Raw genomic sequence first — 15,112 nt, 5'->3', positions numbered from 1 at the left:
GAAACAACGCCACAACTCTAGATCGACCTGTGCAGGATACTTCTCAGCCCCTCAGGGGAATAGTGTTGCCTGTGCGGCATCCTGCTTCTGGATGATTTCAGTGTGAAAAGAACTTCTGACTGTTTCTGCTGACACTGCACGTTAGCTCTGTTGATGCTAGCCAGTTTTTTTTTGTAGCAACAGAAACAGATGAAACTTACATACCTTAGGTTGTTTCCTGCTGAATGAGAGGGCCAATCCATCATAAAGAGAGGAAACCCACAGGAGACAGAGGGAGAAGAAATAACATGGTTAGCATTGATACAATTTAACAGTCAGAACATGTTCACACTCAGTAAGATGCAGCTGCACTTCTCACAGTAGGAAACTTCCCATTGTCTGTGTTGACACAAACAGCTTTTTTGAACTGAAACATATACATTGAAACAACTTGATTTTTATAAAACTCAGACTCCTTTCTAACTTTCTACATTTCTCAAATTCCTGGTGTGAATTCTTTATTCACTCCCTCCCTCATTTATTCACTCATTCAATCACTTCTACACAGTGGCGTTTCCTGGTGGTAGGTGCTGCTGTGATTGGGTTCATAATTGGGCCGGTGGAGCATGAGGAAGGGAAGAGATTTAGGATTCAATGTCCCTCTGACTCTGTTGAGTAAATAGCTCTTATGCCTGTGGACTTAACTGAGAGGCCAGGTTGGGGAAGCCACACTCAGCATTAGCAGCTGCCAGAACTAAGGACAAAAGGTTAATATATATATATGGCACTAAGTTATGTAGTATTATTTTCTTAACTAGAGAGGGAATTCCCCAAAGCAGAAAAACTAAAACATTAAATTAAAAGGCATCAGCTCCAAACAAATGTTACATTATAAAGTATGGCTAAGAAATTAGGACTATTTTTTGTAGTATGATGCAGTACAACATATTCGCCACCCTAGTGTTTCTACATCTGCCACAGTCCTGTCCTTCAACAGTTAGCAGATCCCTCCTGCAGGCGTCTCCTGGCACAGAGACAGAGGTGGGCATCACCTTCACTCAGTAACTAATACAGGGCAGGGTGCGTTAGAGAAGACTGAAACACTGCACCAAAGTGTCTCACACAAACTGAGCTGAGTCACCAACAACAGTGCGCCTGGAGAACTATGCCACAATAATCACAAAAACACTCTTCTTCTCTTTTACTTTCATGTTTGTATTAAAAATCAAAAAGCAAGGTGATCTTCATAAAAGTAGAAATTATGAACAGATTTCCTTTGAGGGCTATATCCAGGCCATTAACTGTGTTCAAGCTCATTATAATTGGGGATAGAAAGAGAGTGAGTGGGTAGAGGAGTAAAAGGAAGAGGGCCTCGTTCAGAGTTCATACTCTGAATCTGGGCCACTGACAACCACTGTGACTCGGTCTTAATCAGAGCAGACAAAGACTGCAGCAGGGCCCCGTCCTCTAGTCGGGCCCTCCATGCTGCAGAGCAGAGAGGGGATGTCCATAAGGAGCTATGAGATATGTATCAGCATCAGACAGGAGGGAGCACACATCTAAGAAGGTTCCTATACATGTTAACTTGAAAGGTTAAAAAAAAAAATCAGATTCTTCATACGTCAGTGTTGCTACAAAGTGGAGATGTCAAAGATGAAAGAAACACGTGGGAGTTATGGTAACAAACAGACAGACAGCAGCTACAGCCTTGTGAAGAATGAGAAGTGGACAGACAGAGAACAGAGGTATCCACATGGAGAACAAAAGGACATCAGACACAAGACCGGAAAGAGAGAGACAACGACACACATGCACATTAAAAAGACAAAAGATATACAGTACTGGAATGCATGCAGGCTAGACTCTGTAGCATTAGAAACTAACTCTGCTTATGAGACTAAGCAGAAACAGAGCTGCTGCAGTGGTTTTGTGGCTCTTGCTAATTGTGTCATATAGCCTACGTACAGTATGTACAGTATATGCAACCAAATCTGGTATGCTGGGTATGCTGAACAAGACAATGGGCGGAACTGTTTCCAACTGGCTATATTGAGGATTTCATAGAGCTACTATTTCCTCACAAAGACTCAAAAAGAATTTATTTAATTCCAAAAATTTACATAACTTCAATGTTATAGTGTCTTTCCTTACCTCCTCCCCCCTCACAATGTTAAGACCTCCCCTTCAATAAGTTAAAGTACATTAGGCTCCAGTTCTCCCACCCTGCTTTGAACATAATCTCTTTAATCTCCCCAGAAATCTGTGTCCTTCTTAGATATATTGTACCTTTCTTGTTGAAACCATGTAAGCTATATCCTCTCTTTCAGTGATTCCAATAGTTACATTTGGTTGTATAAATCCTTTATTATTCACACTGATGTTTTAACATTTATCACTAGTAGTTATTGCAAAAAATCCTGTATTTTCCAAGATTACATGGTCAAAATTATTGAGATTGTAAGACTTGCTCATTTAAAGAACAATTTTATTGCACTTGATGTATTCAAATTGCTTGTTTTGTCCAAGCAGTTACTGTCATATATGACACAGAAAAGCAACAAATCCTCACAGTTAAACAGCTGGAACCACAGAATATTTGGCAGTTTTGACTTGAAAAATTACTGAAACAATTAATTGACTGAAGAAAATAGATGCAGCGCAATATGCAATGATTACATATGATTCATTAAGTCATAATTACAATCTCTTAATTCTTGTCATTCCAGTTAAGAAATCCTACCAGAGAAAGCTCGGTCACAAATGTTATACAGTTCAGCTCCAAATTATTCACGCATGAAGCCCACAGGCCATTTGCTTAATAATCAGCATGCATGTCAAGTCATGGCTTGAGGGCTTATTAAAGGCTGTGCTGTGGTTGAACAAGTGTATGACACAGAAGTGCCAGATAGCATCAGATTCCTCTCCCCTCAGAGGCAGATGCAGGCAGACACTGCAGACCCAGCAGGGCATGGCTGATGTCTAAAAGTCCCATTGGGGGCTGGTTCTGCATGCCTTATGTGTGTGTCATCAAGGGCACGCTCAGGCTCCCACGCCTCCAGCTACCTGATGCCAAGGCACCCATTAATGATTTCAACTTGGCTGAGGGTGGAAGTTGGCCTCTCACACTACTATGATTCTCCCCCTCTGTACTGATCCTGTGTCGTGGCAGACAGATCAGATTAGAGGACAGCATTTTGATCTTCTTTATAAAATCCTTATTTCTTATACTTTTAGTAAGAAATGCCACCTCAGAGCAAATCTGTGATCATTTTAAATTCATTGCTGAGGGTCAGATTCACTCAGATCACACATGACTGGTGAAAACATGGCATCTTTCTGTGCCTTGCAGCTCAGACCATGTATGCTGGTGCCCAAAAGGAAGCTATGAAGAGTGGGAGAGCAGCAGTGGAATCCCCCCTGTGGTTGTGGAGCCAGATTAAGGCCACTGGGTTATTATGCCACCGAAAACTACACTCTTTTAGCCCAGTAGGCAACACACCAGATTATTCTACTGTATCACCCACTGAAGCGTTTATCTACAATTAAAAAATTACATTGCATCCCCACACTCACAGAAGTATCAGACAAATAGATATTAAAAATTTTTATTTATCATTTTATTTAATCTGACATCCCTTAACACCCCTTCAATTGACAGATTGGGAGCAGGCTGGTTCAAATTAGCTACCAGAAATGATGTACGTGGTGTTGTGAAATCAGGGTTTGACAGCCTAGAAAATGAGTTTCAAATCATAACAAAAATGAAAAAATCCAAATCTAGAAACGCACATGTTGTAGCTCCCCATTTTCCGATGCATGAAGGATATATTTTTCAGATTCATCCGTGTGATTTAGAAGGCTTCGCAAGAGTTTCTGATAGTTTCAGACATAATCCTGCTGCTTAAATGGAATATGTAAATCACATGGATGTGGTTCATCCCCCATTGCGATGACACACACTGACAAACAGTTTTTTGCTGGCACATATTCCTCTTCTTGATCTGTCGTTGAAACTATGCCTCCCCCAACCTTTTAACCTTTTATCCATTTAACCACACATATAACTCTTTCCCCTGTTTGGTTGTCGACATGCTTCAGACAATTACAATTCAACAAGCTACAGAGCCAAACACAATGTTTAGAGCTCTGTGTGTGTGTGTGTGTGTGTGTGTGTGTGTGTGTGTGTGTTTGTGTGTGTGAAAGTGTTGGGTTACAGCGCACTATGCTCTCACAGGCGACAAGCTAACATTTCAGATGGTCTTCCAGTATGTTTAGAACTGAACACGCCTGTCCCCACCCACTCAAAGCAGAGGTCACCCTGCTGCACAGACAGACAGGAGAGAGCAGGAAAATGCCAAGCAGAGTTAAGGGGGGTGGGTCTCTTGTCTGACCAATTACACTCAAGATGATTCCAAGGAAGCATACGGCCTAACCTTTTATTAGCATGAGTGATCCAAAAGTAAACATGAAAAGTGGTTGAAGTCAGAGATTTACATGCAGGACGTTCAAAAGTATTCTGAAAACAGCACGAAAGGAAGTTGGCTTGTTGATGACAGAAACAGACAGGCAGGATTGATCCAAGCTACTGAGACAGCTAACTTTTTCTAACGAAGAATTTCTGGAACTTGTTTTATTACATAACATATCTACTGTAAACATGCAACATCTTGGCCAGTGGTTGAAGAAGTACTGAGATCCTTTACTAAAGTAAAAGTACAGAAATATTATCAGTTAAATTTACTTTTACTTTTTATTAAAAAAGTACTTGTTTTGCAGAAAATAGGCCCTTGTGACTTATATTTGATAATAAATTACATATCAATACTGATGCATCGCATCAATGAGTAAGCAGCATTTTACTGTTGTAGCTGGTGGAGGTAGAGCTAGTTTGAACTACTTTATATACTACAGTTAGGTAGTTTAGGCCACTGGTTCCCAACCAAGGGGTCGGGCCCCTCCAAAGGCTCACAAGATAAACCTGAGGAGTTATGAGATGATTAATGGGAGAGGAAAGAAGACAAAACAACGTTCTGATACACATATCTGTTTTTCATTGTTTGAACTTTTGTCTTTGCTTTTTAATTTGAACATATTTAAATGAAACCATGTGAAGGGAAAAGTCTCTTTGGTGGAAGAGCTAACAACTCATACACATCTATAATGTGTCCATGAGCCACTGATATAATCTTAAACAATGCCTTGTATTTTCTTGTTATGTAAAATAGTTTTTGGAAAAGTAACTAGTAACTACGCCTGTCAGATACATGTAGCGGAGTGGAAATACTCACATAAAGTACAAGCACTCAAAAAAAGTATTTGAGTAAATGTACGTCGTTACATTCTGCATTAAGTATTTTGAAACAAACGAGTCCTTGGGTCATTGTTCTAAATGCTTAAAATTAGCTTCCTATGAAAATATTTGGGGTGGCTGGGGGATATCACTCATTAGGTCATCAACATAACTCCACAATGTTTCTGTATCCTGGCAACCGCTGTCGCTAAGCAACAGTGGTAAACAGAGAGGCAAGACAACCTACCAGCCTCATGAGTCAAAATTCCAATATGAAAGCCAAGCTCAGGATCTTAAAAACAGCCTTAATAATGAATAGCACTGCCATCAGCAGTGCACATGATGCTCATACTGACTTCTGTGTGGATCTCAAAGTTTCCATAACAAACATATCATGCAAGCAGGGTCTAATTTAAACCTCTCCGGCATTTCTGACACCACTGTGACAAGCTGGGTCAGCAGGCTGTGGACCAAGTCAAGTGTGTGTGTGTGTGTGTGTGTGTGTGTGTGTGTATGTGTGTGCTAAAACATAGAGAGGGATACTGACCACATCTACTCTAAAGCCTTAAACCTGGTTAGTTTCAAAGGCAACAAACAAGCCAGAAAGAGAGGTGAAGTTCATCAATTTGTTCAATATGGTAAGGCTTCCTCCCCGGGGGAAATTAAGTGACACATTTACTACCAGGACACACCTCCTTTGACCCTGTCTGCTTGCTAGATGTCACTTATCTGAATACATGTGCTGTGTGGCTGGACAATAGCCAACAAAAGCCTGAGTAATCATGCACGTGAAGTGCAAAACATATCACAAAAGTCAATAATTGCAAAGAGAAATGTGCCAAATAGATTTTAAATGTAATTACTTGCTTGAACATAAAGAGTTCTAATGAGCAGAACATTTGTTTCCAGACAGAGACAAGTTAAAAAATTGTTTTTTAAGCTTTTGTTAATGTTGCCTGGCTCCACTTCCCCTGAATGAGACTGAAAGTGACTCCACAATAAACCTATCCCACCATGAAATTAAATTCATGTAAACACAACAAGCCGGCTTCAAAACTTCAAAAAGGCCTCATCTGCGAGAATCATGCAAGAAGGAAAACCAGAATCGTTATGGAAGAAATGTCTAAGAGTGGATTTTTACATAGGCTGCTCGCAGAATGAGAAACCACATCTGAGATTAATGAGGCACAGGCTTAACAAAGAGAGAGGACGCCATCTTTTCTCAATTCCGGATCAAGATGTAAACAATGTCCCACCCTCTAAACAAACAGGGAACAGTCCTCGAGAGAGTACAATCGTTTTATCAGGAACACACAACACTTTCTCCTAATAGCACGCATGAATAAATCCTTAAAGAGAAAAGTTGGGCTGATGTGTGTAATTTAGGCCAACTAACTCTGAGAACAACATCTTACTGAATGGAAAGGTTGATTATTGGCAAGTAGGGAGCAAAATGGAAAGACAAAGGAAACATTCCTAGGGCAGCCATTAGACAAGGCAGCAAGTCATTCAGTAAAGGCTTGTTTTGGAAAGCATGATGACACTTGGTCATGTGTGACTTGGCAGAAAATGTAACCAACCTCCAAAACTTCAACAACACGGGAGACTGTCATGTTTACTCAACACCTTTTTGTGTCTTTAACATCTATGTATCATAAGGGGTTAACAAACAAACAGACAGCATTAGAGGCTATCTGTAAAGCCCTTAACAAAACACATGTTGACCACATTGGGTTGGTCTCTGGCAGTTACCAGGGAAAGACTGCAATGGAGAGTGCAACCAAATTTAAAGGAATAGTTCTACATTTTCGTAAATATGCTTATGTGCCTTCTGCCGGAAAGTTACATGACAAGATCAATGCCTCTCTTTTATCTGTACGGTAAATATGAAGCTACAACCAGCAGCCAGTTAGCCTAGCTTAGCACAAATACTGAAAACACAGGGAAACAGCTAGCCTGGTTCTGTTCAAAGGTAACAAAATTTGCTAACCAGTACCTCTGAAGCACACTAATTAACATGTTTAATCTTGGTTGTTTAATCTGTACAAAAGTGTAAAAACGATAATTTGCTGTTTTACAGGGGGATATGTGCTGGTTGCCTGGAAACTGCTCCCAGCCAAGAAATTGTTTGGCAAATACCCCCCGTAAAACAGCAAATTGTTGCTGTTGCACTTCGGTTTTTGTATGGATTAAACATGCGTTCATTTTGTTGACAGGCTGGCTAGCTGTTTCCCACTGTTTCCAGTCTTTATGCTAAGCTAAGCTAACCAGCTACAAAAAACGAGTAAGCAAACTTCCCAAAATGTCTAACTACTTCTTTTAAACAGCAGCATTTTTACCTAGGTTAGGTTAGGTTGTGAGAAAATAGACATGGAGGACCTAACCACACATCTATTTCTGAACATACTTAAAAAAATATTTGTTCAAGATAATTTAAAGATGAGGAAGCACAGTACAAGTAGCACCCTCCTAGTGGATGACTTTTTAACTGAAGCTCCTATCCACACAATTCAGATTGCAATATCCAAGTAAACAAGATAATTCAGTCAAGTGGAGATAAACCCAATTGAGCTCTTCTAAACATTAGTGATACGGAAGAGATTAGAGTGAAAATTACGAGCTTGGTTACAAACATTATCAGATAAAGTCATACTTCCACCGATCATCTTGAAATGCTGGACTGCAGAGCTACAGTAGCATGAAGGATAAATACATAAATACATATTTTTAAAAACTACATGTTTTTAGTTGGCTGCAATGAAAGGAAGATGGCACCTTTCTCTTATACAAACCAGACTCCCTTCTACATCTCTAAAACAGTTAGTTGTGGTTAGGTTTTGGCCTTTAAAACAACTCTGTATTTAGACTGAAATATACAGAAAAAGGGGGTTTACATAAAGAAGATTTTCCAAGATTCAACGGCCCTGTATTCAATTGTTCCACGTTGACGGACATGCTGGGGCATGATAGATGTAATATGGCCCCATTGTGTGTGAGTCGAAGGGTATTTTCTTGTCATGATGCTCCACCACTCATCCCCTGTGCAGACAGCAGCCTCAGGTATTTCTCTGCCTCTCCACCCCCACCTTCATTGTGTCTAAACCCCAAAGGAGAGCAGACTGGCGCGTGAAAACAAAACTACTTTCCCAGATTCACATTTCAAATGTGCCATTCGTGCCAACTTAAATGGCAGATGAAAGATAAAACTCAGGAAACTTAACCTGTCGCCCTGAAGTCACAATCCATGTTTCATTTGCCCACCAATGAGATTATTGTTAATTTCTCAGGGAAATAGGAGAGGGGGGAATGGGTCACGAGTGTTGCTATAATGCTTGGCAGTGCAAAGAATGAGGCTTAGCCATCAAAGGAAATCCCTTATATTTCATAAAATTCTTTAGGTGACTTACATGTTTTCATGGTACTGTGTGGTCTCTGCAAAACCTGATTAAAATTCAGACACAATCTGGAAAGTTTTCAGCTCCAAGTTCACCCCACTAGAGACCTAATTTCTGTATTTCATCAGACTGAAGTCATTTTGAGCAAATCTATTAGGGCAAAAAGAGTTTCACTGAATTCCAAGCAATGTTATGTAATTTCTTTCCATTGTTAAATCCTATATTTCAAAATCTACAGCCTAAGAAATAAACACGAGTTCAATTAATTTCAGATGTGTCTACATAAAAATATCTATTACTGCTGTTTCTTCTCTGAGGCTGTGCCTGAGCATTCCCATGAGAGAGAAAAAGTTCCCATGATCTTGGCTCGGCAGCCATATTTGGCATGCTAATACCCACTAAATCTGATACATTTCCAACACACAGGAACAGGTGTCTTCAAAACAAGGCAAAGTCTTAGTGATCAGGGTATCCCCTTCTGCGGCTCCACAAGCAGCCGAGAGGAAAATTATATGGTTTAAGAAAACCATGGCAGCCTAAACACAGAGACCCAAAACACACACATACATACACACACAGCACTAGCACTGAAATGTTAACAAGTAATTATATGCCTGATCTACACTATAGAAAAGAAATGTGACATAATAAAACCAAAGTGACTCAAAACTGTTAAAGGCCATATTCACTCTACAGCTACAGGATGTACTACCTTAAGAATTACAATTGATAAAATAGCTCATATTTCGAAAATACGTTTGGCAGAATAAAAAAAGGATAAACCCATTTAGAGTGAAAGTGAATCCAGCATGTCTAAGTCCAAGAAAGGAATCTCTGTGCGACTGATACAACATCTAAATCAGATATGGAAACTTCCCCTGAATGAAAATGTGAAATGTGTTTGTGTCTCACTCAACAACATGGCAACAGGTAGCAATGGAAAGATCCAGCATCAGATCCAAATACTTACCACTTAACTGAGAAAATATTGCAGCTGTAGTCACTCTGAATCTCTGTACACCTATTGTCCTCCTCTGACCTCTCACCCACGACAGCATTTGTTCTTCTGTTATATATCCTGTTCCACATATGTTAGCTTTGAGCATGATTTGTTTAATTGCCTGGAAAGCCACCATTGTGTGACAATTTCTGTTCTGATAATTGCCTTAAATACAGGTTAATGTGTGGACCCAAGCTGCTGGGGGAGCCAGTTACCATTACCATTACCATTTAATGCTGACTGTTGGTCACATAGAACAGCAGAGAAAATGTTACACATTAACAAGACTGGATGTGATGAGAAAAGCCTTGACTGTGCGTGTATTTGCCATTTCATTTTCAGCAGTCACACTGTGGATTTTACTGCAAGAGTTGTTGTTCATTCGAAATAATCAGAAATAACCTTATTTGAGGGATAAATCAAAGGGGGGAAAAAATAGTCCTAAAGAGGCTAAATTAGCATCCTTTTGGGGTTTTTTGCGCCTGTGGGTAATCAGGTCTGCTGTTCAATCATGTGTGACACCAACAGCAGAGGAGAGCAAACGAACCAAGTGCAAAATTGTAGAAAACAAATTCAACTATGATGGGTGAAATACAACATCTCTGACCGTTGTTAACAGGCATGACATTTCAAAGAAGTGTACAGCCATCATTAGCCTACATGCTGTGTGAGTCCAGACATCTCCTCATTACAACCTGAAAGCATGTCAGATCACAAGCCAGCACAAACTGTTTTTTCTGACCTTCAATGTGCAGGCAGAGTGTGAAACATTAGAGGATGCTCAGCTTTCCTTTTGTCGCAGCCTTTTCTCCACTTTTAACCATAAAAACGCCTGATAAAGCGTGCAGCAACCTGCCAGTATGGTCTAACACCACTTTGAATGCTACATAAGTTAAATTAGTTCTGACTGCGGAGATGAATGGTCTTCATGTGTCAAACACGCTCTACCACCTCTCCTGGCCTTGAAACTCAACATCAGATATGCAGAATATGAGAGTATTATATCTATATGCATTGTTATGCGGAGGTGATTAGTATTGGAAAGTCCACATGAATTACATAACATAATATCATGTTGCAAGCAAGTGGGTGACTCAGCAGCAGCAGTGCAGTATTCCTGTTTGTCTATTGCATTTATTTACTGGCATTTATGTAAACAAATGTTCTGAATTCAAGACAAATGTTTGTCATGCAAGTTGAATCCTCATTACTGTGTATCAGGATTGTGTGTGATGTCTAATGATGAGCTCACTGGATAGATAGTTATATGCTAACTTTGAATGTTATTGTTACTGTATTACAACCAGGGTGGGATAAAGTTATTACAGTGAGTGCACTCTGCATTTTTCTGCACTTACAGACATTTCCAAAAACTCCCAGAGCCCCCATGTGTACTGCAAAGACTGTTTTACTCTGTTGCACCCAAACTAACCACAGTAAGGCAAAATATGCCTTAGCTACAACAAGCTAACTGCACTATATTGCTTGCTTTAATGTAGCATGCCTATATTCATTTTCAAATACAAACTGTTGGCAGTATTTCAGCTTTCTTTACCTGTTCTCTCCTTTTGCATTTGAGGGTGGTGGGTGTAGAACTGTTTGGTTGTCCTCCATATCCACGACACATTTTGTATTCAGTTCAATTTCTGTAGAGAGAAGTTTGTTGGGAAAGTACAGCAGGATGGGTGTGTGAAAAGTAAAATCCTAGCTAACGTTACCATCTTCAAACTGTACTCAAGTCTGACTTCAGGCTCGTAACTCAAGCTGAGAGCAGCAATGGCGAAGGAATCAAAACTTTACGATAACGTAGCATGACAGAAATTCGAGTTTGCAAACAGAAATCATCGTTATAACACTTACCCCTGCGGTTCATGGGCCGAACTCTCACTGCAACTTTTACCTTTGTATCCGACATTTTTGTCCACTTTTCACTCCCACCCTGTCTATGCGCCGAGCTATCAATGTATAGTCTGTGAATCCCCGACAAGAAGCCCTGATTTCTGCTAGAAAAAAAGGGCAGCAGGCTTTAGTTAAACAACCCCAAGAGAGTCCAGACCAGGAGAAGTGATAGGAATATGTTCATTTTCCTCCCCCTTATATCCATGCGGGTTCGCTTTTTGTGCAAATCCAGCACTCTGCTCCAGCCCCAGACAGCATCCCCACCGCCATCTTCCACTGGGAGCACGAATGCTGTCCTCTGGCAGACTGGAGACGGCTGTGGCAAAGAGGGGGAAAGGATTTACGCACCGCGCCGCTTATCGGGGGGAAAAAACAGTGGACGAGAAATGTGAGGCCGTATGACAAGCTGATTTACATGCACCCACGATAAGCATCATTTTAAGACAGTTTGGAGGGAAGAACGAAGAGAAGAGGGTTTATTAAAAGGAAGTTTAAATAATCTTAAAAAAATTCTTTCTCGCTCTCTCTCTGACACACACTAATTGAATTGCTTTATCTATTATTTATTATTTTTTCATAACCAAAATTACATTAATAATAATAATAATAACAATAAATTAAATACTTGTATTATGTACTATAGCAGCAGGGCCGTAGCCATGTCTCTAGAAATACTGAGGGCAGGAGTCCAAGTACCCCCCAGCACAGATCATTTTGAGCAGTCTGCAGACTATATATGTAAATGGGAGTTGTCCTTTTTTATTATTGCCCCAAAATAGTCAAATTTAGCCATGTTGTTAAAAATACTGAGGTCAGGAGTCCCAGTGCCCCCGACATCTGTCATCACAGGTCACATAATTTTGACCCAATCAAAAAGCCAAATACCCCCAAATAAATCTAATTTAAAGACCTTTGAGGGCCTTTAAAGATGCATTACATCTAACTCTCAGTTATAGAAAGTAAACTGCACTTTAAGGGACTCAAATCCCCAAATATTTAGACATGACCTCAGTATCCTCTGTGTAGCTACAGCTCTGTATAGCAGTAGTTCCATATCTTTTGACCCTGTTAAAATTAAGTCATTTCTATTTGTTCGACCCCTCATCACAGGTTTATGGCCTAATGGACATGAATTGTGAGCAATTCAACCAGAAGTAACTTTTTTCCACTTAAATCGTTTCATTTGAAGGATTTTTTTGGCCCCAAAAGATGAAAGTATCCAATATTTTACAAGCAAACAGCAAAAATGAGAAAAATGAATAAATATTTTTTCATTTTTTTGTGACCCCTCAGATTATTCTTGGGGTCTGTTTGGGAGGTCCTTACCCCCTGGTTGGGAAACCAATGTACTATGTATTAGTAAATAATACAATTTTATTTTCAAAAGCTGGGACAATAACAACACAACAAAAACATTAGTTTGACATGATTGCATGACTGAAATTCTGTCTAAAACATTGTCTATACATTGATTTTACAATGTGCTAAACAAATTTCAATGGAAAACTTTACTTATATGCATAAATAGTATTGCCAGGTCATCTCATCACTTTATAATATGATAAGCTACATTTCACATCTAGGCCTGTTCATACATAAGCTATATCATGCCCCTAGCATCAGATTTAGCAGAATAAATCTTCACTGTGTGGTCTCCACTGTCCAGAATGACGACCGTGTTGTTCAGTGACACCAGTCCAACTGGGCGGATAAGGTGGTCTCCCACAAGAGGAGTCAGGGCCGGGCCATTCTGGAGCTTCCCCAAACTCCAAATCATCCCCTGACTGGAGTCAATCACAATCACATCTCCATCTCTGTCAAAGGCCACTCCTGACATGTACAGCCTCACTGTGGACTGCAGGGTCAGGCTGAAACTATCTGTCTGACAAAGGAGGTGGAAGTCTTTTGTAAACACTCTCAACCTTGTGTGCTGGTGCCTCCCTGGTGGATACGTGTCACCAGGTAGATGCTCCATCACTGCAGTGTTCCCAGTCACCCGACAGCAGGCCACCGCTTTTGGATGCTTGAGGTCTGAAATGGCTGTTTGATGCTCCAGAATGAGACCATGAGTATAGTCCACTTTTACCTGAGACAGCGTGCCGGCCTGGACGTCTGATACCAGGATGTGCCCACAGCTGTCTGTGTCCACACCCCAGGGCATCTGGAAGGACTCTTTGACCGTCATCACATGGTTCCCCCTGGAGGTGAAAACCTTCACAGCTTTATTTCCTGCATCAGTCACTACCACGTAACCACAGAGAGTCACCGCTACATCCACTGGGTAACAGATCTCCCCACTGGCTTGTCCTCTTCGCCCAAAACTGTGCAGCTTCTTGCCCTGCTGACTGAACACCACCACCCTCTTCTCTCCATCATGCACCACCACTATTGTCCCTGAAGACCCCAAAACGGCTATCCCAATGGGGTTGATAAGAGTCCCCCACCCACCAAAAGCTGTGCAGAGGTGCAAAGCAGTGGATGTCAGACCTGCGGCCAAGTCAAGGCCTCCCTTTGCCCTGTGAGGAGGAGCAGAGGATGGGGGACTCCAAGACAACAGCAGCTCCTGCAGGTCACTAAGAACCTGGCAGTGGGAGGTGCCCTCAACGCTGCACAGCTGTCGACAGAATGGGCACTCCAGCTTCCTCAGGAGAGGGTGGGACAGAGCCGTGATGCATTCCAGACAGAGTACATGGCCACAGGAAAGGTTCTGTGGTCTGTGCTCCCTCTGCTGAGTGCTGAACTTCTCGAAGCAGACTTTACACTCCAGTAAGTTGATCTGGATTTCTCTCAGAATCCCCTCAGGGCTCAGGCTACCACAACTCAGGGAAGCAGGACTCTTGGCCATGACTGAAATATCCTGATGTTCTTTAAGCCTACTGAGACTGTTCAGTCAGCTGATGCAGGCTGCAGGAGGTTCAGAAAAGCAAAAAAGAGAGACTTGTAATTTAAGTGAGATGGAGAGAATGATGAAGAGAGAGCTATGAAAGCAGAGCACTGCAATATTTTTGTCAACACACTCATGTCCTGTGCTTTAGGCCCAAAGGGTCACGTGAGATTTTGCACAACACTGAGGCTCTCTGCTGCCCTCCTTTGGAAATCAACTTACACACAAGAGTTAAGTGGTTACAGCCTGTTATGTTTTCAACATAGACAGCAGAAGAAAATAGCAGATCAAAAGTAATTCCTTATTTTATATGTATATAAAGGATTTAACTAGAAAAGGTATTTAGCTGGATTTAATGCCAGGATTTACAAGAGGTGTTACAGTGTGCCTGAATACTCACTGTGGGGTGACAACTGCTGATACGCAAGAGTTTTTCTTTCAGCAGACTCAGAATTTCTAGTTATACCTCTGCTACTACAATTCATGTTTAGGACAATATGTATTTTTTTGCTGTTCTTTCCACAGGGAGCATCTTGTTATAGGTCGGCATGAGGCAGCTATTTCAGTCTGAGTTTCATGGTGTGCAGACTGAGTGAAATCTGATCTGAGACGGGCAGTGCTTGGGTCAGCCAATCCGGCACTCCTATGCTGCAGCTGGGTGCTCT

At 41.0% G+C, this 15,112-nt stretch overlaps 2 protein-coding genes across 11 annotated transcripts in view; both read right to left on the bottom strand.

Moving 5' to 3' along the window:
• kif13a (kinesin family member 13A) overlaps window positions 1-11,881 on the bottom strand; it is a 35,875-nt gene extending 23,994 nt beyond the window's left edge. For 6 of the 10 annotated variants that reach the window (XM_044207419.1, XM_044207420.1, XM_044207425.1 and 3 more), the window contains exons 1-3: window positions 11,525-11,881; window positions 11,220-11,310; window positions 205-220 (exon numbers count right to left, since the gene is read on the bottom strand). In XM_044207419.1, the coding sequence (XP_044063354.1) occupies window positions 205-220; window positions 11,220-11,310; window positions 11,525-11,579 (162 nt within the window). In that variant the 5' untranslated portion in view covers window positions 11,580-11,881. The remainder of the gene's footprint in view (window positions 1-204; window positions 221-11,219; window positions 11,311-11,524) is intronic. The other 4 variants (XM_044207421.1, XM_044207422.1, XM_044207429.1 and 1 more) reach the window with 1 other exon arrangement.
• Window positions 11,882-12,919: 1,038 nt separating this feature from the next.
• LOC122881349 (E3 ubiquitin-protein ligase NHLRC1-like) lies at window positions 12,920-14,965 on the bottom strand. The gene is made up of 2 exons (XM_044207418.1): window positions 14,848-14,965; window positions 12,920-14,467 (listed from the first exon to the last, which is right to left on the bottom strand). Exon 2 carries the CDS (start codon window positions 14,406-14,408, stop codon window positions 13,164-13,166), a length of 1,245 nt encoding a protein of 414 aa, XP_044063353.1. The 5' UTR covers window positions 14,409-14,467; window positions 14,848-14,965; the 3' UTR covers window positions 12,920-13,163.
• Window positions 14,966-15,112: the final 147 nt, after the last annotated feature.

The sequence above is a fragment of the Siniperca chuatsi genome, linkage group LG9 (genome assembly GCF_020085105.1).
Source record: "Siniperca chuatsi isolate FFG_IHB_CAS linkage group LG9, ASM2008510v1, whole genome shotgun sequence".
In the NCBI taxonomy this organism is placed as follows: domain Eukaryota; kingdom Metazoa; phylum Chordata; class Actinopteri; order Centrarchiformes; family Sinipercidae; genus Siniperca; species Siniperca chuatsi.
Note: the sequence above shows the minus strand (reverse complement) of the source record. Positions and strands in the feature narration are given on the sequence as shown.

What these genes read in the sequence shown, in the direction of transcription:
- LOC122881349 (XM_044207418.1), bottom strand. Translation starts at nt 14,408, where the DNA reads ATGGCCAAGAGTCCTGCTTCCCTGAGTTGTGGTAGCCTGAGCCCTGAG.